The following is a 24,121-nucleotide window of genomic DNA, read 5'->3' as shown; positions in this document are numbered from 1 at the left end:
AATATACATATTCAAAAGTATGATTTGTTTTGTGATGCTCAGTAACCAAGCAATACAGAGCGTCACCTTAAAAAACGTTAAAAAACATAAGTTATTTTACTGCATAAATGGAGTCAGTTACTTTTCTCAGATAGTTTAATAAAAGACACAATATTTTGAAAGCCACTTCTTCCCTCTTGATATTTTGATTTCTTATATCACTGCTTCTTAAATCATTTTGAACCAAAGTAGCTCTTCCTCTTGTCTTTGCTATTGTTCGACAGTGCTCCAAAGGAGCAGAGTCCAACCTAAAAGAACCTGTGCGACTTCTCCAGCTCCAAATGCCCAGAACAGAAACAAAAGGAGGAGCTGAGCAGATTTATGTAAATTTTACTCAGCTGTGCACTTCAGAAAGGATTATCAGAAAACACATGTACACCTGCAAGTGTCCTCTACCGCTAACCTCTTTTTACAATAAACAAGCTTGAATGTACGTTATATACATATGTGAGTATATATAAAAACATACGCACACATAAACCCCAAAAGTATCAATATTAAAAAAAACTGAGTATCAGGGCACACTTCAGCTCGGATCATGTACAGACCTGACAGACAGCAGTAATTTTGTATTCTGCCTTCCATGAGTCTTTCTAATACTTTTGAGACACACATACTAGAGCCATTAGACTAGAATGAACACTGTATTTATTCAGTCTCATGTTTTCTGAGCAACTTGCTACTCTGTATGTATAAACGTGTTGCTTTTAGGAATGATAGAGAACTTGACATGCTGCTCTACGAGAAACCTTCTTTTTTTCCCTCCTTTTTTTGGAAGCAAAGTAACTGCAAATGAGTTTTTCCTTCATAGACACCTCTAGAAATTCTTACTGCAGCAACACAATGAGCACTTTTTGGTTTTTTTTCTTAAACACTGGCTCTGCTTCTCTTAACCAAAGTGGACAGCATGCACTAAGTGGCATTGGGTGCAGCACCAAAGAATATCAAGGACTATTTCAACTGAAATTTTGAAACTGCTCAGCAGTTCTCAATCACAATCTTCTTTTGATTTCATACAACTCTAAAAGTAAAAATAAAACCACAATTTATTTAACTCTGAGAACTCTCGTTACAGTCTGTGGCCTTGTGAATAGTGCCTTGATACAGGAAGTAAAATGCTGTTTCCCACAGTAACGGCAGTGAGAGAGAATGTTCAGAACAGCCTCATATATCATCATAAGAATTCAATATCCAAGACATTTTCTGTTCACTGTGCTTGAATTCAAAGAAAGAAGAGATAAGGTTAGCAAAACACAGCAGAGATTACTTGTCACTTTAAAGCATCTCCCCGTGTTAACTGTTCTGTGTTGTAAGCTTTAAAATACCAACAGACTGCATTGAGGAGTAGCAGCTGAACAGTTCAGTGATAAAATACATGATAAGTCAAGTGGCTGCTAGTTACAAGTGCTTGCAAGTATTAAGAATAATACACAAAGTCGAGCCCAACTGTTCCTAAAGCAAAGGACTGACAGCTCAGGTGGGTGGAGAGCCAGACAGATGAAGAACATAATAAGGCAACAGAGCTTTCTGTGTAGTGTAACGGACCTGAAGAGAGAGCAACAAAACAATGCTCATAGCAAAAGCAAGCTAAAAAAAAATTTTTTTTTTTCTAGTAGTGAACTCCTCTCTCCCTTCTTACAGCTTTCTGCAGTGCTACAGGATAAACACCAAGTGCCTCAGTGAATCCTGTTCCCTTGATCTGAGACTCCCTTAGTCTGGGGTGAAGGATTACAAGCTTGGGAAGGCGCAAGTCAGGGTTGCAAATCCATGGTCTCCAGTAAATCCAGGGGCAGCCATCAACCAGCAAGAATTAGTCTATTCACTTTGGTCCCTCAGAGTTTCCAGGCTCAGGCTTCCTGAGATTTAACGCTCTACAGTACACCAGAACAATGTCAGCGTAACTGCAGAGGTAAAATGAGAGATGAGCCGAAGACAATCTAGTACCAATAATCAGCAGCCTGGGAAGCTTAAAAGCTTGCTGCAGTGAGCAACTTAAAATCAGAAGAGCCACGTAATAGTCAGCTGCACCTCCTCTCCTCCAGGCTCCTCCAGGAACATAAATCACGCTGAAAGATTTTCACAGGGTCAAAACGGAATTGAAAAGTGATTTCAAATATTATGTTACTAAGCAGTAGCACACCGCTGGAAAATAAAATGTAATTTATATCTCAGCACAGATACAGTGTCTGCTAAGCTAGTCCCAGAGAGACTTCTAGATCACGAAGCAGAACAGAGTTTATTACAGAGATGATTAGCAACTAAGCACATTTCCTTCATGTGCTTTTTACAACCTAAACATCATGCAGTTCATACATATACCAACTAAAACTTTGGCTTGTCAAATCTGCAATACTGTAGTATAATACGGAGGGAGGGTAAATACAGTCTCAAAAAACACAGGGGTGTGGCAGGATCATTTCTGGCTACCTAATTAAAAACAATTGGAATTTTTAGTTATATGATATCAGGAGTTAAACTTAATTTTTAGATCGGTACATATACAGCTGCTGCTAGATGCATTTTCAAATACTGTATCAAAACACAAATCAACGTGGCAGTGGAATCTAGTGGTCCGTTTAGTTTGACACCATGTGTCCAACAGTGGGAACACTTACGAAAGGAGAGAACTGTGCACTTTCTGGGGTCATTTTCCTTCTAATTCCCCTAGCATTCAGATGCAAGCATTCAGCTTTGAGAGCCTGGCCTCCTGTTGGATAAGACTGCCACATGCGGATAATGGGAAACTGTGCAATTGTTTTCAGTTCAAATACAACCGTTATTGTAATATAGAATTAAAATGTTTTAATTTTTTTCTAGACCACTGCCAGGTCTAGGTCTACCACAAAATAAAACCAGTTTTTGTCATTTTGCCATTACTCCATTAAGACACATGAAATATCAGTTTTCAATTAATGGCCTTTTATTATTCTCTGTTTGACTCACAATCTTCAGTATTTTGGATCCAGAGGGATCTTATGCTCAGGCAACAGCACAATTTAATATCATTATTCAGGCTCTCTACAGACCTTGACAACTTCTTGTAAGAAAGATAATGAAAATCTAGGACACGTAATTCTAGTATTTGCTGTATAGAAAGTGAACATGAGTACAAAGAAATAAGCCAGGAAAAAAAACCAAACAACAAACTGATAAGGCTGACAGATCATTGTAAAGGATCAGTGAAAAGCTTGGGCAAACTTTGTTTCTGCTTCATGAATTCACATGCTGAGATCCAAACAAGGCTTGTAAGGATGAAAATAAATAAAACAATATTTTCCTGGACAGTGTTTGCCCTCCAGGACAAACACTTTGTGATATTGACTGTCTGGCAAGGAGAGTGAAAGCTGGAGCCAGAAGTTTATCAAAACAGCCATTTTCCTTACCTCCCACTTGGCAAAATATAACATTCCCTTAGCACAGTGGGCTTCAGACCTTGTGTTTTCAGAAATGAATTTTTGCCTTTTGTGTTGCTGTGAAAGCACAGACACTGGGAATCAACTCAAAATGTAGTCTCTTTAGCCTGAAAACATGTTCGCAGCCAGGAGTGGACACTGTCACATCACCTACTTTCCCATACAGGCTGGCAATCCAAGACCTGCACAGGCCACTGCTGGAAGCCTGGAAGCTGTCCCACACACTATTTCAGTTTAGCAAAGCACTGTGATGTTTCCTTTCAGCTCTTCCACTGAAATTTGAGTTTGAAAGGCTGTGTCAGAGGATCTCTAGGGGATGCATGGGGACCTCATGCTCCACGAATGACATAACCCTACCCCTGACTTGCTTCCACAACATGCACGGTGGGCCTCTATGGCAACAGCTTGTTTCCAGAGGAAGGCTCATGAAGCTAAAAAGACCCAGGAGCAATCAAGCACAATCATGGGGAGAATGACAAGGAAAAAGAAAAGCCTGGTGTTTTGTGTACTCTAAAGCAAACTGGTTCCTGAATGTACAGATTCATATCTTGAGCAGTTGACAGTCATTTATCATTTCTTATCTCTACCCAGATATAACAAATCAAAGGAAAGCCTTATTGTACAATTTGGGACTGAGTATGAACAGAAACAAGACAGGACATACAGCCTCAGCATGTGCTATCCTATTGCGGGTAAGGAAGAGAAAACTTTACCACAGATAACTGGCAATGTAATGAACAAGTACACGCTCCCAGATTAAACAACCAAAATGCTCACTTCTTAACAGGAAAGGTTGACAACTTGTACTGGCTAATCCTTGAAACCTGTAATTCTTGTGACCTCATTCTGCCAGCATCCAAGTGAATCTTCAATTTTATGGCCTCTGAATGTACAACCCAGTAACAATTCTGACCTTGGATATTAATGTATCATGTCGACACGACCAATGGCCGCTGCCAAGAGTTCACCAACCACAGATTCGCTGTTCCCAAGCTCACAAGATGTAAACGCAGCAGACAACACAGGTCTGTACTTCTTTGCTAACACCTTGGCATTTTTTCAGCAGTCGTACATCAGTGTAACTCTAGTAAAACCAATTACTTGATTTTGGTTTATGACCAAATTCTTTCTGGCTCCAAAGTTCTACAATAAGATTATTTTTCAGTAAATACACTTCAGAGACACAAATTAAATGTGTCCTAACTGGGAGTATGGACAAATAGAAGCTAATAGATTTCGCACTATAAACTGTTTAGGACACTCAGTCCCCCTAAGATGATGATTCTTCTGTAGCTGTCAAAGAAAACACAGTTTCAGGTATGTGTATGGTTCAACAGCCTTAAATTTACATCAGTACACAACTGATGGACTATGTAACGACAAGGGAAGACAGAAGCACCATAAAAAGGTTGAGTTTTTATATCATATCATCATGAATTGAGATGTTTTTCATTTGTAAAAATTGAATGTCTTCAAACACGATAAACACAATCACAATTTAACATGCGCGCAACAATGTTTTCTTGGGAGAAATTCTCTGACTGCTGAGAACTTCAGCAGTAACACACAGAAGAACACTGGACAAAATTGTGAATGATTCACTCCTAATTTTACAGGATTTTGCCACAGGAAATTTTTATTTTTAGCAGAAGATTTTTTTTAAGCCAACAAGATTTTGCATAATGATTCTATCTATTGCAGCCTAAGTTTCATGAAATTTCTTTAAACATCTAATTTAATTTAAACAGTGATTCACTGTTCAAAAATCCAATGACATTTCCTGCCTCAGTCTACATTTAATACAATTGAAAGAAACAGAACTCTACAAGAAGTTTTCCATTGCTATATTTAATATCATGGACAGTAATGCAACTAGAGAAGACAAACCTTTACTCTGAAAAGGTTTATGGGCTCCAGGGATCTCTCTTTTTCCTAGAAGTAACACCTTTATATTGAAATAGCAGCTGTTCCTCACCTGAAAAGAGTTCATGCATCGAAGTGAAGGTGGCAGAGAGGTGGTACTCAAACCCAGTATCAGCAGTAATTCCAAACATGTTTCTGATGGAAACTTTAAAGGATGAACTCCAATATCATTTTCCCATGCAGCAGCAAGCCTATAAAGTTTAAAAAACAAAAACAACTTTTTCATTATCTTAAAACATATCTAAATCCCAAGTTTCAAATAAATATTAGAACATGTGATCATAGTGTGATAAAAGATTCTTTTCACATTTTCCTTGTGAAAGTCACAGATTGGTGTGTTTTACCAGAAACACCAGATGCATTTAGAGTACCTTATCCATAGCACCAATCTTAGAAAAAGATATATAATGCAAAAGGAAGGCATTAGAGCAATCCAATCGTGTTTCTAATTCAGAGTTTGATTATTTCTGAACAGAATTTCATCTACCACTAGCAATTTCCCATCAGATACTGCTTTTACACAGAGTATTCTACATAGAACATAATGCCTCTGTTTTTAATTTTGTTTCTAGAAAGAAGAATGTCCTTTCACTTCTGAAAAGACAGAAGGTCAGGTGTGACTTTCAAAATTGATGTTTATGATGCTCTCACTGGAATCTTACTAACATTCTATACCAAGCAAAAATTCAATCCCAGTTCATTTTATACAGCTTTCTGCTTTAGATAGATAAAAAGAATTAATATTTCTGGAGCTAGTCATAAAAACATTCTGAAAGCACATTTCTATAAACTGTTCCTGCTACCACATGCTGAAAAACAAGATTAGTTAAACAAGATTAACTCAAAACACAAGAATGTTCTGCTTCCTATTGTTCAGGCTTGTTTCTTCCATAATGCACAAACTGTCAGACTGATCAGTGATCCAGTCAGTTTAATTATTTTATCTGAGCAGCTAATATCAGATACTCCAGAGCAAGACAGATGCTGATCATTCTCAGCAGATCTGAGAGCATCACTTTGGAAGACAGTCCTTGCCTTCCATGTCCAAGACTTCACAATTTCAATAAATAATTTTAGCATCAGCTTTCACTTTTAAATTCCTCCAGCTCTTCTGGAAAGATATTAATCTGACTTAACTGCTGCTTGTGAACGTATCAGCTTGGTTTAATGTCCTATCTAGAAACAGGTGCATTTTTTATTAAGCACCCAGAAGAGCAGGCATTGCTCTAACATTCAGCATGGTGAAAACTGAGCAAATATTCTCTTCACAATATTTGGGTCCTTCTGGATGGTTCTCATTCAAGTTTTGCAAAACCACCAATTCTCTGTAAAGCTCTACTTCTTAGATACAGGCTTGCATACACAGGTTTTGTACATATGCTTCCATTATTGACTCTTCATAGTACTTTCTTGGCATATTCTAGAAGACGTTCTACGTAGCATGATTTATGCATCTTTCTTCAAAGAATGGGTGTATTTTTACTTTGTTACCTCCATTTGGCCTCTTGAATTTTAACTGCTTTCTTCTAATCTTTACATTTTTTTCCTCCTTCCTCATTTACCTAAGGGTATGTAAGAATCCATAGAATCCATTTCTGCTTCAACATACAGAAGCAAGACCCATAATGCACACAAGGTCAGAGAGGCTTCCATCTCCCTAAAACAAAGAGTGCTTTCTCTCACTCTTATTTTTTTTATCCACAATCAAAATCAAAGACAATTATATCACTTCTAAATTACCAAATGTACCATGTCTTTTCTCAGCCCTCACCAGAGTGACAGGGTCACTTTGACATAAGGGGGTCTAAACTGTACATGGTAAGAAGGAGAAAAGCGGTCAGGGTTAGGCACCCTCTAATGTCAGTGCATCATTTAAGGTCTCCACATAAGGTCTCCACATACGGCTGAGACCATACCAAAGGACAGAGACCAAAACCTGCCACACATTAACAGCTAACAGCCTTCACAAAACGTAGTATGTCACTGGACACTTATACTGCACTAGATGGATTCGGAAAATCTGTTTAAAGCTAGCACAAAAAAAAAAACAACAAACATCTACTAGGATAGAAAGGTGAGCAGTTTCTAAGATACATGGAGTATTTTCACTACTGAAAGGTACAAGACTACAGTTAAGCCCCAAATATTTTGTCTGTATTGAAAGGAAGCAGGATTCTTTTAAAAAGACTGCAAGTGGCCAATTCCAGAAGAGACAGCCCTGGCTGGTCCAGAGATTCTGCAAATGCTCCTGGAGGAGCATCTAGCTTTAGATGATGAGCACTGAGCAGCCAGTAACCAAGGAGTCTTTTTAATTGTAATCCAGAATTGAGTTCATATTTCAGTCTCATATGCTAACTTCATTTCTACACATAATTAGAAGCTTACCTTTATATGCCCCCTACTACGTCTTTGTTCTACATTTTTTAAAATCTTGTCTGGTGATACAGGTAAACTGAGGCGAAGCTAGCAAAATTGAGGCTTTCCATTTTTCAGAGATCGGCACGTCTAAACAAAGCACTGTGCAGGCATCAAACACAGCTAGAGACTTTGGAGATTGGAGGTGATATCCTAAGATTCTGGGTCCTGGGGAGGTGTTTTCGCAGACTAACACCCTCTCTGTAAAGAAACTTTTCAGAACTCCAAGCAACGTTCAAAACATCACAAATTACTTTAGCACCCTGAATCTATTCTTGTGCTTTGACTTGAGGGTTTTTTGGAGCTGCCTCCTCATTTTCAAGTCCAACCCTTCCAGCCCTGAGACTGCACAAAGGCTTTTATTGTGTGTGCGTGTCTGTTTGTTTATTTGGGGAAAGACTGTTTGCTTAAAGACATCGAATTATATAGCAATTCTTCTTTATTAATGGCTTAGTTATTAGTATTTCCTGAAACAATGCCAGTGTATTCTCTTATTACAAACAAACCATGTGTGTCCTAGCACTTACTGCTCCAAGAACACTCATGTTAGGAATTAGTCTTTACAACTTGTCATTTTCACAGCATTTAACACAAGTGGTTGTGGAAAGTCACTGCCTTATTAGATCATTTCTCTTTGTTCTTATTTATCCCTATTACTCTTGGGAGCATTTTTCCATAATCTTCATTGTAGAAGGACAAAAATGTCTATGCTTAAAAAAAGGCAAAACAAAACACACACACCCCGTTGTTTTTTCACCTTAGTATCACAAAATTTTTTTGCATAGGGAGAGTTGCCTCAATTCCAATGCAGGTAAGGAGACTACCTACTTTATGTTTACTGAAAGAGTCAGACTGGCTGATAGTGCCCCTCAGGAGACTGAGCACACATGGAGGACAACTCAGCCCATCAGCTCAGTGCTTCCTCTCAGCCCAATCCCAAATGCCAACAGCCTGAGCTGGCTGAGAGTTCCTCAGCCCTGAAAATAAATGTGTTTTGCTTTCCCGATCTTGAAAAAAAGAAAAATCCAATTTGACACTAAAATAGGACAAATTTTCAGAAGGAGTTTTTGGGAGGGCTGAGCTAAAAATGACAGGTACGAAACCAGCAGGACTCAGATGGGCACTTGGCAACTTTGGATGCAAACAGGACTTCACATGCATTTGCCCTCCTCGCCTGCTCCTTAATACCTTTACTCAGCAACGAATTACCGCTTCTAGCCTTCCCTTAAGAGAAAATAGGCTGGGCCAAACCTGCTCCTTTTGTGAGTAAAAGCAGAAGTCAGCATAATTCCCAGAGAGCACAGCACAGCTTGCCATGCTGGCTGAAAGGAGTAAGAGGGAGGTGAGACATTACCTGGAGGGAGTTATGGTTAACAAGAGAAATAATGCTATTTTATGTTCTTCCTTCTGCAAACATTCAACTTTTCCACACTTCAAAGAAGCCTTGAGATTCTGGACTTCTCAGTCTGACAAAAAAATTATGACTCTCAGTATCAAATAAAATTCATTAATTCTACACAGGTTCCCTAAGTCACAGAAGGGCATAAAACTGCATCTACTTTGGACTAAGTTTATGACAAGTAAAATCTCACCACTACATATTGACCTTGACAGTGTGAGTCAGCTTTAGAAACCAGGCATTAAAACAGTAAGATGTAGTAAAACATACTCAGTAAAATGGTCCAAACTAGGAGCATGCTCTGAGTTAGGAAAAGGACATGTCAGAGTGAATTTTTTCACAGCACATTAAATCCACCTCTGTAAATCATCATCATCCAGTTTTTCCTGCCAGTGATCTCACCAACAGGAAAACCCAAATCATTCTAAGCAGCCTGTCTGTCACTCCATCCTTCCCATTTTCTCCCTCTTTTCTTTACCCCACTCCCTTTCTCAGAACTTTTAAACCTCTTAACCTATTTCAACCAAAATTTCTTAGGAAGTTTCATCTTTTCCTGATAATCAGTGTCCGAGTAGTGAGGAGAAATCCACGTTAGTGACTACATTGAGAAACTGCTGACAGAGCTCAGGAACAGATGTTTACCTAGTGACAATATGAGAATAAACATCAAGTGATGTTTACCTAGCACAATATTAGCATAAACTCAATAATACGACATTTCTATCTAGCAAAACCAATTACTATAAGCGAAGTAAACATGCTCTTCACAGCTTACTCTACTCCCTAATGAATAAGCTCAATTGAAAGACTTGATGCTTCTACTCAATTATGTGGGTTCAGGACAACTGGAAAAGAAAACCTTTTAAGTTTGGGGGCAGGAAGAAGGGTTGGTAATGGAACTGATCCCCAGTAAGACCAAGTGTCAGAGCTCTTCTCAGCATTAACAAAACTTGAAATGCAGCCTCTGCAGATTAAAGTGACACCTCCAACAACCCCCTTCTGTTCCATCTGCGAGATATACAGCAGTCCCATCCATGAAAAGACAACAAACAGACATAAGATTAAAAGATATAATTAAAACTTTCATATAACTTTCATTTTGAGAAAGACAGAACCACATATGATGAATGCTAATCAAGCTGCTTAATGTATTTCTGGCATACATTTCAGAACTGAATTAAAGTAGTAGAGAAAGTGAACAGAGTAAAATTCTACTCAAGGGGGAAGATACTTGGCTACTGTGATAGAAGCTATTATGAAATAATTATGTGCTATGTGCTAAACTGTCAGAAGGGCACATTCAAAACAAGTAAGAAATAAAGATGAAAGGCCGAGACTATCTTCCCCTCTGTCCTTTTTCAATGCTTTCTCTATGGAACAGGTTGTTTGAAAGAGAAATTTAGAGCATGATATGATTGTCACATTCCCATAATCAGTAAGTGAAACTTTTATAGCAATATGTGAAAGATGTTTTAAAAAATGAAGTGGTATTTTCAAAGCTCATGATAATGGGAAATCCAGGGAAATTTGGATTTCTATTAAAAAAATTAAAAAAGCAAATGTTATCTGAAATTCAACCAATTAATTCTGAAAGCAGAGATGAGCAAAACTTGAAAACAATTACTCATATAAGACTAAGACAATTACTCCCCCAGCAGAAGTAATTGATCAGAATGTTTTCAGATAAGCACATTTGATACAGTGTACACCAGAGAATGGTATTTCTCCACTGCTCATTATGGAATTGATCCAAATGAATTGTTAAAATGCCTACGTAAGTCAGAGTAACGTTTCAGTTATGAGTAAATGTACCAACTTACTTAAACCAGTAAGGTTTAAGACACCAAAATCATGAAATAAATTTACTTCAGAATTACTTGAACACTAGCAAACACACAGAGTCATTCATCAGCTCACATGGTACCCACCCATAAAGTCCTGAATTTGTGAAAACCAGAATATTCGCAGCATGTCAGTGAAGCAAGAGAAATCTTTGTATTTCAAAACCAGGAAAAAATTAAAGATTCTCTCAAGGCTTTGAAAAACTGGACTAGACTTCTCACTCGACTGTATTTCTTTCAAAAGAAGCTGTTTCTGCCAGTGCCGAGGCCATTTATCAGCACAAATCACCTTCCACCATGCATGAGATGCACTTCAAAATGGAACTGTGTCAGCAACAGAGAAAGCAACAGAGAAAGCTAAGCCCTTTTTTCCTTTCCAGAACACCCCCCATCACCACCTCTAATCTACAAGGCTATTTCTATAAATACATAAACCTAGTGTAGTCTGCAGAGATCAAAACTGGAAAATCAAAAAAAGCTCTTACTCAGAGCACTACTCGGTATTGCTACCAAGGCACTGGATTAACTTCACATGCTTAGTTATGACTTAGGTAAATATGCTCTGCGTTCAGGGCTCCAAATGCTGTGAAACCCTTAAAGGAGATTACTGTGTTAGCTATGGCTTCAGTGTTTTGCTCAATCAAGGCTGTGCTGAAGAACTTGATACAAAAGCTGACAGAAGCTCAGCCCTAACTCTCTGAGTTCACTGAATGCTGTTAAAGCTGCCCTTTCCGCAAGCTATAGCTCTGATATAAATGACAGATGACTTTACTGAGCCAAAGGACAAACCTGCAAAATTAAATAACTACTTGTAAAAAATGATTTACTCTATAAACAATTCTAAATTATGGTTGATGATTTCTCTATATACTTAATATACTGGAAGGCTAAGTTATTTATACTTTTAATTATCCTTGCAGTGATCTAAAAATGACATAAAAATCAATGCATGCTCATCAGCTACTGAATTCTTGCCAAAATTTAAATAATATGGAACACTAAGAAATGCAGTGCTTCCACAGTCTACAGCAAGTTCCTTTGGAAAGAAAACTTTCTTTACAGAATCACTGCTGCCCTCCTAAAGCAAACATCTGTCGTCTTGTTCTAACACTGTTCGTTATTCATCCTCAATAGCTGAGAGTGTCAAGCATGGTTTTTGAGCAAATCTTCCCTGAGATCTTTACTAGTCGCATGGTATCCCAAATCAACAGGTACTAAATTTCCTGTAGGAGACAAAAGAGTGAAGAATGGAAATTTAACCCACTGATGTCCTTGCAAGGAAATGAGCGAGAGAAGAGCAACATATCAAGGAAAGTTAGAAGACAAGAGAGCAGTGATCCAGGGACTCACATGAGGAGGTGTTTTTTAGATTTATTGTAATGTACTACAGTGGCCAGCATCAGAAGCTCACCTCTAAGATTTAAACCTTCATTTTTTTTCACTGCATCATTACAGAGAGAGGATGAAGGCTTATTTAACTGAACTTCCACACTTCCATGTAGTCTTAAACACTCTCTCCTGTAAAGTATTCTTGTCAGAAAGCTGCTGATATATAATCCTTATAATAAATTTACATATTATACATAGTACATATACTTTAATACAACATATATATATTAAATATACATATCAATTAATATTATACAATTGTGCATACTTCTATAAATTATTAAAAATAGATATAATAGGTTCATACACAAACACACAACCATTACTATGAGTCTTCTGTCTTTTTTCTGAAAAATGCATATTTTGAATGGAAAAACTATGTATTTTTGGAGTCTGGTCAAAAAGTTATCTAGAAATCCACTAAAATACCAATTCAGCAGGTTTAAAATACCTTATTCTACAAAATGTAAGTCCTTCTTGAACTTTCAATGTGTCACTATTTGAAAAGGACAAGTTATTTAAGACCCATAAAAATGGCTTATAAAGAAAATTCAAATTTAACCTCACCAGAGTATTGTCTGCCCATTACCATAACATTTTTCAATGTTCTGACACAAGAAGTATCAAATGTTCTTGTAATATTTCAAAAGTCCTTTTAAGTAAAATTATGCTATTTGCTCCAACGAATGCTTTTGTGATTTAAGATAGATACTCCACATACAGTTTTCTTATTTCTAACTCCAATATGTAGCACAGACTAAACAACTCATGCTAAAAGATATATTAAAAGGCAGCAGATTAAATGATCTTGTTTCCATTAGACAAACGCATACAAATATAAACTACCTAAATTCATGTATTTAAAATTATTTCACTACTTCTTGTTATGAATGTTTATACAATCACATAATCACAGCATTGTTTGGGTTGGAAGAGACCTTAAAGACCATCTAGTTCCAACCTCCCCCCAGCCATGGGCAGAGACACCTTCCACTAGACCAGGTTGCTCAAAGCCCTGTCCAACCTGGCCTTGAACACTGCCAGGGATGGGGCGGCCACAGCTTTGATTATTTTAAACTATTTAAGGGAAGTCTATAGTATTTAAGGCTGCCTATCTCACCCAGTACAAGTACAAGCACAAGCCAAATTCTCTTCCTTTTGCTTCCAACCAACATTTTCATTACACTCAACTGTCCTATATTAACTTACATATAACTACATTGGTTTTGGGACAGTTATTTAAAATATGCTGTTAGCACAGATGAAGCCTGTGTATAGCCCACAGAATCACAGAATCAACTAGGTTGGAAAAGTTAAGATCAAGTCCAACCGTTACCCAGGACTGCCAAGTCCACCACTGAACGATGTCCCGGCCTCATCTACATGGTTTCTGAAAACTTCCAGGGATGATGATTCCACCACCTCCCTGGGAAGCCTTTTCCAGTGCTTGAAAACCCTTTTGGTGAAGAAATTTTTCCGAATATCCAATCTAAACCTCCCCTGGTGCAGCTTGAGGCTGTTATTGCTTGTCCTGTCTATTTATTACTTGGGAAAAGAGATGAGCCAGCTCCTCTCTTTGTCCTCCTTTCAGGTAGTTAGAGAGAGAGATGAGGTCCTCCCTGAGCCTTTTCTTCTCCAGACCCAACTACCTCAGCCGTTCCTCGTAAGACTTGTGCTCCAGCCCCTTCACCAGCTTTGTTGCCCTGGACCTGATCCAGTAACTCAATATTTGTCTTGTAACAAGCGGCCCAGAACTGAACACAGGAAAGTGGTAAAGGGCAAAAACAGAAAACCAAAACCTGTTAGTATATTGTGCCAAGACAGGCAAGGTTGTTTATAAGTAGATTATTCCTTCGAAGCACAGAAAGCTATCTCAACATAATGCAACTTTTGCATGGAAATAAATCTTGAGATTTTAATCCCATCCAGAAATGACTTTGCCTTGGAGAAAAGAATTTCAAAGTAATGCTCAACATACTCTCCAGACTAAAGATTTTTGGGTGTTCACCGACTGCTTTGCTATATTACGTTCCTTCCTCCCTCCAGCTGCCTGCTATGCAATTTCAAAAGCATTAATTTTAAGTTGCAACCTATATCACCAATAAATATTTTTATTCCACTGCAAAAAAGCACCAACTGTACAGTCTCTGCAGAAGATAAAACAGAATTTCACCTGCAAGAAACACTGAAATAAAGCGTAAACATCACAGGGGAGGATTAGGTGTTCATCTATTCTGCAACATTTAAGTTGAAGATTCATAATATCTAAAATGAATGTATGAAAAGCTAAATCAATCAACAATGTCTAAAGCAGACTTATGTTCAGTGGGACACCTGAACACTTCATGGGACCATGAACACTTCCAAATATACTGAATTTAAAATTCATGACAGTAATCAAACCATGTCCTGATGGTCAGTAGTACAACTAAGACATTATCATCTTTATTTCATTTCAGCACCAGGTAAGCAAAAATAGGCTCATCATAAAATGAAGGGAAAGGAATTTTAATTTTGCAGGAACTGACCTTGCATATCAAATCCCAAGCCTGCCAGATATTTCCCAGGATATGTCCTACTAACAGTGCATACCCCATAATAGTAACTGCTATGGGAAGAAATTCTTTCTTCATTCATAGAATCATAAATTCATATATTATTACAGATTCATAGAATCACAGAACCATAGAATGGTTTGGGTTGGAAGGGACCTTAAAGATTATCTAGTTCCAACCCTGCTGCCATGGACAGGGACATCTTCCACTAGAGCAGGCTGCTCAAAGCCCCATCCAACGTGGCCTTGAACATTTCCAGATTTGGAGAATCCACAACTTATCTGGGCAACCTGCTCATCTATAAGATAAAGAGTTTCTAACAAAAGCTGAAGCTGTAAAAGCAGAAAATGGCAGCAAATCTCTTCAGTTACAATGAAGTTATGCTTTAGAACATCTGACTGAGGAATACAAGCTCATAGAGAAAACAGCTCCTGCTGGGCTTGTGATGCTTAAACATATATAGACCTAATAGGAAGAAAACATGGTAGCCAGAGCTAAACAGATTCACAATGTATTTTCTTGAAACTACTTTTTTTTAAATTCTCACATCATTTTTGCCTAGCTGGGTGCAAGAGCAGAACTCACATGCTAATTTAGAAGTTCTACAAAACCAAGAAAAGCACAGGAGCTTAGCTGTTGCTGGGTATTGCCTAAAGTTTGCTCTGACTGCTCTTGAACATTCACGCCATGCAGAATCGCTGGCACAGATTCAAAGTACAATGTAATTGCAGACTTCTCAGCAGCAAAGCAACATGGTCCCACTAAAAGTAGAAGCAAATTAATCTCATAAAAACTGCACGGTCAAAGCTTTAGAATGTGCTTCCTCACTTTAATGGTTGTGTTAAGGCTTTAAGCTGCAGGTTTTGAATGTCTTACAGCATCCCAGGTGGAAAGAAGTCAAATAATTTTTCTGAAAACAATAAAGACCAAACTGCTGTAGCCAGATCACTGCTGATAATTCACCATCGTGGAGCAATGATGGCACTGCTGATGGTCATCACCATCTAGACTAGCAACTATGACTCTAGACTGCAGTTTTCTTGGATATGCCTACAGCTCAGAATGAAGGAATAGCTTTGCCTGCTCCTTAAAATACTTTTCTTCACCTTTAGCACATCTTGATTCCTTCCTGGATACATATTACTCTAAATTAGAACAGATGGTTCATAATTTCCCTAATGCATGGCAATAACTGTAGACTACTGTGCTTGGGTTAGATGCTGAGGACACAGAGCAGCGTGCTACTGACCTATTGCTAAAAGCCCGACTGGTGCCATCTTACTTATAGACAATAACAAATGTGAGCAGCAGCACCAATGACCTAAAAAGCCTCTCTTCCCAGCATGTATCAACCAAGGACTCCAATTCTGAGGTTACATTTTTTTTTCTCTTTCTTTTAAACCTTCCAACACTTCAGGTATGTAGAAAAATAAGGGCCACTGCCCTGGCAAATAGGAGTAAGCCTCCTTTAGTAACTCTTACTTTGCGAAGGGCAGAAGTGCACAGTAGGGCTGCAAGAAAACAAAGTACTATGTAAAAGCTCCTTCACAGCTACTGGTGACATCAATATGGTTACCCTATAGTAAATGCAAAGTAATTCCAGATAACTCCCCTTTAAAGATTCATGCAATTTTTAGAAAGCATTTCCATCTGCTTATGGGATACAGATGTCTGGAGGATCTGCTGCCTTCCTCAGCAGCCTCTTCTTGTAATTGTTGTTTTCAACCTATATTTTTTTCTGATCAGAAACATTAACAAGGATGCTCTCCTCTATACAGCCACCTGTTTTATAACAATTGTGCTTTCTCCTGGGCTACACTTCCACCAAACTCTCATACAGGAATGATTTTACAGACTCTTTCCTCCCTCATTTCCCTCCCACAGGTTGGAAACTCCAATGAAAACACTGGAGAAAACACTGGAAGACTCAGGGGGATGACGTATTTATCAACACTGGCATGTCTTGAGTTTTGAATTACCAGGTGCTATCAATAGCACTACTCTCCTGAGGAGCCTTTTAAACTCTTCATGAAATTATAATCTTAATTTAAAAATCATCATAATGAGATGTTAAATTGCAGAACACGAAACATGGTATCAGGTATCTTATCACAAATACAAGGGCATTTTACCTCAAACATAAAGTTTCCCTAAGTATAAATACTATGTTCAGTATCTGAGAATTAATTAGCACCATGTAAAATGTGAAAGGTTGATCAAAAGTAAATCAAAAAGCCCAAATCCATCACTCAGAACAGTGGCAAGGAACATGAAATACAAAGTTAAATTTCTGAACTACTTTAGTATGAAAGGTTCCAAAACCCCTTGAGCAGAGTGGTAAGACTCACTGAAGGTCAGAGGCTTAAGAAAGAGAAGACCCATGTCATTTGAAATTGCATTTAATTCACTTCAGTTCCCCCAGCCAATTCTCAGATGAGCAAATTATTCAAAAGTTTAAAGCTAGAGACAGTAAAGACAACTTAGCTTTCAAGGAGGAGCAGAACACCTCATAAAAAAGAGGCAGTGAACCAAGGTGCACCACTGTAGCAAGGCATTTTATTAGTGTATCTATTCCAAAAGAAACTAGTATACAATGTCCAAGATTTCAGGACAACGTCTATACATACCATTCTCGACCACCTATAATAGTTCTAAGCATCACAAATGCAGGTAAAAGAATTATTTTATTTCAGCTCCTAGTGTCAACTGTGATTGACTTGTTTTCCAGTTTCATCTGTCTGAAGTCCTCCTTTGCTCACCAAGACATTACTGAAGTCAGTCCAAAAATACTTGGTTTATTTGCCCAAAACAGCTACCAGATGATTTCCAAATTGGTAAATATGATTAAAATACGGAATAGCAGCAACTGTCATGTGTGCCCAGTTTCAATATCCATTATTGACAAAAATCTCTAATCTCAAAAAAAAAAACAAACAATTCAAGAGATGAAAGATAATGGCTTGGAGCTTTGTCAGATTTGAAGATTATTTTACCAAATCTGCATCCAAAAAAGCAGAATTTTATATCCAGGCTAAATCATTCTATAACAAGCAAGGTGAATACAATGATGTTCCAAGACAATATTCCCATTACTTATTGAAATAAAACCTAATTATTATCTGGGGCATGGGAGAGATTACATATTCCTGTTGTATCTACAGTATAAAAATACATGCACATGCTGCTTAAACGTCAGCACTTGTAGCTTTATCAGTCATCTAGAACATTTATGTGTCTGCATCCTCTCATACAATATTCAGTGTCACTGCTTGTAAAAATGGGAATACCAGTCCCAGACACATTCAGGCTCATGGTTTTTCCTCAATGCTTTTTTAGGATGGTGCAGCCTGCTTACCTGCAGACTGCCCTGTGTAGGCTGCCAGTGAATGCAGAGGAACCTCACTGAACAGCTTTTCAGAGATAGTTGTCAGAAAGCCTTGATGAACAGGGACCTTTGCAAAGAAGAAGAAGTAAATTTTCTCAGTTACAGTTCCAAATCAGGTTTCTGACACTGGCAACATAAAATTAACCTTCGCTAAGTAACTTACACCCTTAGGCATTGCAGCAAATGTGCAATGATATGTTTTTTTCTGGTAGTGTGTGGGAATTTAAATCTGAGGATGGAATACCCTATACAATAGCATCTGGACATGTCAGCAGAAGTGGTGAACTCAATTTCATGAGACAGCAACATCACTGTGTCTGATCCTTCAGTTGTGTCTCTGAATGATCTACAGAATGGAAATCATATATTAACTCTGAAATGCTGGCAGAGGCACACTCTTAGAGATTCAGTAAAAAGAAGTCAGAAGCAAATCTTAATTCTAAACAGCAAATGCTGAAAATGAAAATGGCAGGAAATCACCCAAAGGAAAACTGCATGAAATAGCATAGGTATTTATCAATTATCAGCTCTCACAAAAGGAGGAATGGCTAATTTGTTGAGAAAGACAAAGAATGCATTTAAGTTTTTGGATACAGAAATTGCTCACATCTACAAAAGCGAAAAAGTCTAAAGCAACTCTATTGCTTTGAAAGTGTGTAACTTAAAACTTTCTACCAACCACACTATGACCTCTCGTAAAATATATTTTTCCTTAAAATATTAGCTTCAACTTTCACACTTTAATTAAATGGTCTAATTTTACATCAGATTTTTAATTTCCAAGCCCTTAGAAACACTTTCATTTCCTAATTACTGAAAGAAAACAAGAGGGAATTGAACATAATGTATCTCATGAAATACATTCCATTTAATTCTCCTTCTAGAGCTTCCTGGGAGAAGGCAGTAGGGAGATGCTAAACTGAGCTCTCAACAGAGATATACACGAGTAAAAATTACCTTACAGAGAAAGAATAGAGATTTGGGTGCTGAAGAGTGAGGTTAAGAAATCAGACTAATTGTACACGAGAATTAATCCTCCTCCCAGGGAATGAAGCACATCTTTTTCATCTTCTGGCTTTTTTTTTTTTTCTTTTTCCTCAGTGTCACAAGTAGTTTCCTTCTAGCAATGATAAAAGTTTTCCGCTGCTGAGTCCCAGTATAGTGAAATGGCCTTGAAATTCAAGAGATGCTGTCATTCCATTTTTCTTTTTATGTTAGTGGTTAATAGTAACTTTGGCTTTGCAGAGGAAAGATCCTTCATACTTCTCCCCACGATTTAAGTTCTATGTTCTTCATTATTTAAGTGCACTGGACTGTCTGAAGAGCAGCTTTGCTCTGCATGGCTAAACGTAGAAAAGTTTTTGTCTTTAATAAGGTCTTAGATAAATAATCCCAAATCTCAGTGGGCCTTGTTAAAGTAACATCATACATTTTTTACACTGCCTTATGAGTCTGGAAAAAAATAATTGTCTACATATCAGACTGAGATCATGATGACTAACGTGTCCTTAGGGAAGAGACTGTTGAAATACACGTGTTTAGCCATTAGAAATGGATTTACAAATGCAATTATGATAAATCAGCATAGGTTTATTAAATAATGATTCATTAAAAAAAAAATGTACTTAGATCTGAAAATACAAGACATGAAGAACCAATGCTTAAATGCTGTAGAGCTGGTGTGACCTGTTGGTCCTGTGCACTGTGAGCACACTGAGAGATACTCACTTAGCTCAGTTTTAGATACTGAGAGACCTGCTTGATGATCAGGTATGAGACAGCTGATGAAGATACTGGTCCCAGCTGTTGATCCTGCCTAGACATATAAACTGCTCATCACTCATTTTCTAAACTGCCATGGTTCATGGTGCAGCGCCTTTAAGCAAACCAAAATTGGCAACAATTTACCTTCAACCATATGCTCTAAACTGCAGCAGTTGAGAACTTGACTGTGAAGTGGCTTAGGCATCTGTGCTTCAAAAGCAGGGGGAACAGTTGGTACAGTAACCTCAGCTAAGACAATGACTAAAAAGCAGGGTTGGCTTAAGCAAAACAATCTAAGTTCCTCATCTCAGCAGTGCAGGGAGAGCAGCAGAGAGGTGGTGTGCCCCATGGCCAAGCAGCAAACCCAGTATGCACTGTTGTATCCCCTTGCCTTGCTACTAGTGGTCACACCACAGTCCCCACTAAAGACTCTAAACACAAGCCAAGGGAGCACAACATCAGGCACAATGTAGAAAATATGGCCCACAAAGCTCACAGCTGATCTACCACTTACTAGGACAGAGCTGCCTGCTGAAACTTCTGGGTAAATAATGTGAACTGTACTCATGTTAGATACCAGTACCTTCCCACCAGGTCTCTCTGACTGCTTACCTCCCACTGCTCCTCACCACTGCTGTCCGATCAACCAGCAGCCTCAACACTGACACCTGAGAGTACCAGAAAGATGGTGTCTTTGATACTGTGTCCTAACAGTGTTGAAATAGGTGTGCATTCTCAGGGCCCTAGACTAGCAACAAACAGCAACACTTATTTCCTCAGCATAATCAACCAGGCAAGCAGCAAAGAAAACTATTTTTTCAAAAAGATCAAATTAAGTCAATGTTGAATGAACCAGTAGTCTGTATGACCAGTGAAGACACAGTGCTTCTCTTGCCCTGTACCTAAAAGCCCTGGGTTTCCTGGCCACAGCATAAAACCCTACCCTGGATGTTCTCACGCGGGTTATTCCTATCAGCTGTGCCACATGAAGATTTGCATATGCTCCATAAACTTTAATTCCCTTTTTAAGACCTATTATACCAAGCAGGAGGCCATTTCTGACATTGAAATGGATTTTCAGAACAATGTAAAGATGAATATGTTTTCTGGCCTTTGATTTTTTGTTGTGGTTTAAACCCAGTCAGGCAACTTGTTCACTCACTCCCAGTGAGTGGTGCCGGGCTGACAACAATCGAGGGCCCCCTCCCCCCCCCCCCCCACCGGGGCTCTCCCCTTACCTGCTCCCGGAGGAAAGGGGAGCAGGATCGAAAGGGTGCAACTCCTACGGGTTGAGACAAGAACAGTCCAGCAACCAATGTACAACACAAATCACCACCGCTACCGCCAACGACAACAATGATAAGAGAAAATAACAAGGGAAGAGAATACGATACCACCGGCCAAGAAACGAGTCCGACCCAGAAGCCCGTGTCCTTCCGGGTAATTCTCAGTTACCCCCCACCCCGGGCATGACGTGCTGTGCTATGGAATACCTCCCTGGCTAGCCTGGGTCAGGCGCCCCGTCTCTGCTTCCTCACAGCTTCCCCTCCTCCCTGGCAGAGCATGAGCCTCACAAAGACCTTGGTCAGGGTAAACATCACTTAGCAACAACCGAAAACATCGGTTTCACCAACATTGTTCCCAGGCTGGAAGTCAAAACACAGCACTGCACCAGCTACCACAAAGGAAAAAACATGACTGCTACTGCTGAACCCAGGACATTATCCACCCCTTATTCCATACCATTCTCGTCATGCTCAGATCCCACATTTTCAACACACCATCGCTCTCCCACATATATACATCCATATACACACAGGCCAAGAGAAAAAGATCATTTTCTTAGTGCATGGACCAATCCCTATAATGCTGCCGAGTCCATTCAGTCCATGATGTCAGGTTCCATCTCTGGTAACAATCTTTCAGGGCAGGAAAGCCTGTGTGCAGTATTGGATCGTTGCCTGCTGATGCTGGTCGTTCCTTTACTGCGGAACTCATCCGGTTCTATCAAAGTTCATTCTCCGTTGGGATGATGGTTGGAGGGAAGTCAGGGCCAGTCGCTGGTGACCTGAAGACATCTAGTTGATGGGCTACAAAAGTATTAAACAACAGGCAACAGCATACAATTGAGTTCACTGGCTGTTTTCCCCTAAAATCAAATCCCCTTGAGGTATACATCGGACTTCCCCATCTTCCTGCATTACCCACCAAGTATATCCAGGTCCCTGGGCAAAAGCAATCCCACGAGTGGGTTTGCCTTTACCTGAAGCAGGAATAACCCAAACTGTCTTCCCCAGCAAATTCTTCATATGCACCACGGGAACTTTGTCCCCCTCTACAATATGTAAAAGTTCTGACTCAATTCTCTCTGGGGTGCCGTGTCGCCACAAAATCTGTTTCTCAAGGCCCAGGATAGTGTTCCAGGCAGTGGCATGGGGCACAGTGTATTTTTCCAGCCACCCGGTGGTTGCTTCCACCATGGTAAGCACATGGAGCTTGCCTTGGCGGGTTGGTTGCAGTGTGATATAGTCAATCTGCCAGGCCTCCCCATATTTATACTTCAACCATCGTCCTCCATACCAAAGAGGCTTTAACCGCTTGGCTTGTTTAATTGCAGCACGTTTCACACTCATGAATAAACTGGGAAATAGTGTCCATTGTTAAGTCCACCCCTCGGTCACGGGCCCATCTATATGTTGCATCTCTGCCCTGATGGCCTGAAGTGTCATGGGCCCACCGGGCCAAAAATAATTCACCTTTATGTTGCCAATCTAAGTCCATCTGAGCCACTTCAATCTTAGCCGCTTTATCCACTTGTTGGTTGTTCTGGTGTTCCTCAGTGGCCAGACTCTTGGGTACATGGGCATCTACATGACGTACCTTCACCACCAGGTTCTGCACCCGGGCAGCAATATCTTTCCACAGTGCAGCAGCCCAGATGGGTTTACCTCTGCGTTGCCAGTTGCTCTGCTTCCATTGCTTCAACCACCCCCACAGGGCATTTGCCACCATCCATGAGTCAGTATAGAGATAAAGTACTGGCCACTTTTCTCGTTCAGCAATGTCCAGGGCCAGCTGGATGGCTTTCACCTTGGCAAACTGACTCGATTCACCCTCTCCTTCAGCAGTTTCTGCAACTTGTCGTCCAGGACTCCATACAGCTGCCTTCCATCTCCGATGCTTTCCCACAATACGGCAAGAGCCATCAGTAAACAAGGCATACTGCTTTTCACTTTCTGACAGTTTATTATATGGTGGGGCCTCTTCAGCACGCACCACCTCCTCCTTTGGTGACATTCAGAAATCTTTGCCCTCTGGCCAGTCCATGATGACTTCTAGAATGCCTGGACGACTGAGATTTCCTATTTGAGTTCGTTGTGTAATTAGTGCAGCCCATTTACTCCATGTAGCATCAGTTGCATGATGTGTAGAGGAGACCCTGCCTTTGAACATCCAGCCCAGCACGGGCAACCGGGGTGCCAGGAGGAGCTGTGCTTCAGTGCCAATCACTTCCGAAGCAGCTCGAACCCCTTCATAGGCTGCCAGTATCTCTTTCTCAGTTGGGGTATAGCTGGCCTCAGATCCTTTGTATCCCCGACTCCAAAAGCCGAGGGGTCGACCTCGAGTCTCCCCTGGAGCTTTCTGCCAGAGGCTCCAGGTAGGACCGTTCTCCCCAGCTGCAGTGTACAGCACATTTTTTACATCTGGCCTGGTCCGGACTGGTCCAAGGGCTACTGCATGAACTATCTCACGTTTAATTTGCTCAAAGGCTTGTTGCTGCTCAGGGCCCCATTTAAAATCATTCTTCTTCCGGGTCACATGATAGAGAGGGCTTACAATCGAACTGTAATTTGGGATGTGCATTCTCCAGAACCACACAGCACCCAAGAAAGCTTGCATTTCTTTCTTATTAATTGGTGGAGACATTGCTGTTATCCAGTCTTTCAGAGCAGGAGCCACGTTGGGCGCCAAAAAGAACTGTCGTGGTTTAAACCCAG

At 39.6% G+C, this 24,121-nt stretch overlaps 1 protein-coding gene across 7 annotated transcripts in view; it reads right to left on the bottom strand.

Moving 5' to 3' along the window:
- Positions 1 to 24,121, bottom strand: part of UBE3D (ubiquitin protein ligase E3D) — an 89,515-nt gene that overhangs the window by 29,293 nt on the left and 36,101 nt on the right. For 2 of the 7 annotated variants that reach the window (XM_061460404.1, XM_061460407.1), the window contains exon 9: positions 5,428 to 5,566. The exons of 1 other annotated variant lie outside the window; for it this stretch is intronic. In XM_061460404.1, coding sequence (XP_061316388.1) covers positions 5,428 to 5,566 — 139 coding nt within the window. Of the gene's footprint in view, positions 1 to 579; positions 1,255 to 2,566; positions 3,725 to 5,427; positions 5,567 to 8,993; positions 9,113 to 24,121 lie in introns of those variants that run through there. 4 more of the 7 variants (XM_061460409.1, XM_061460403.1, XM_061460406.1 and 1 more) reach the window with 4 other exon arrangements.

The sequence above is a fragment of the Pezoporus flaviventris genome, unplaced genomic scaffold (assembly GCF_033815535.1).
Source record: "Pezoporus flaviventris isolate CSIRO_AGI_PZ_B2104156 unplaced genomic scaffold, CSIRO_AGI_Pfla_v1 ptg000031l, whole genome shotgun sequence".
In the NCBI taxonomy this organism is placed as follows: Eukaryota; Metazoa; Chordata; class Aves; order Psittaciformes; family Psittacidae; genus Pezoporus; species Pezoporus flaviventris.
Note: the sequence above shows the minus strand (reverse complement) of the source record. Positions and strands in the feature narration are given on the sequence as shown.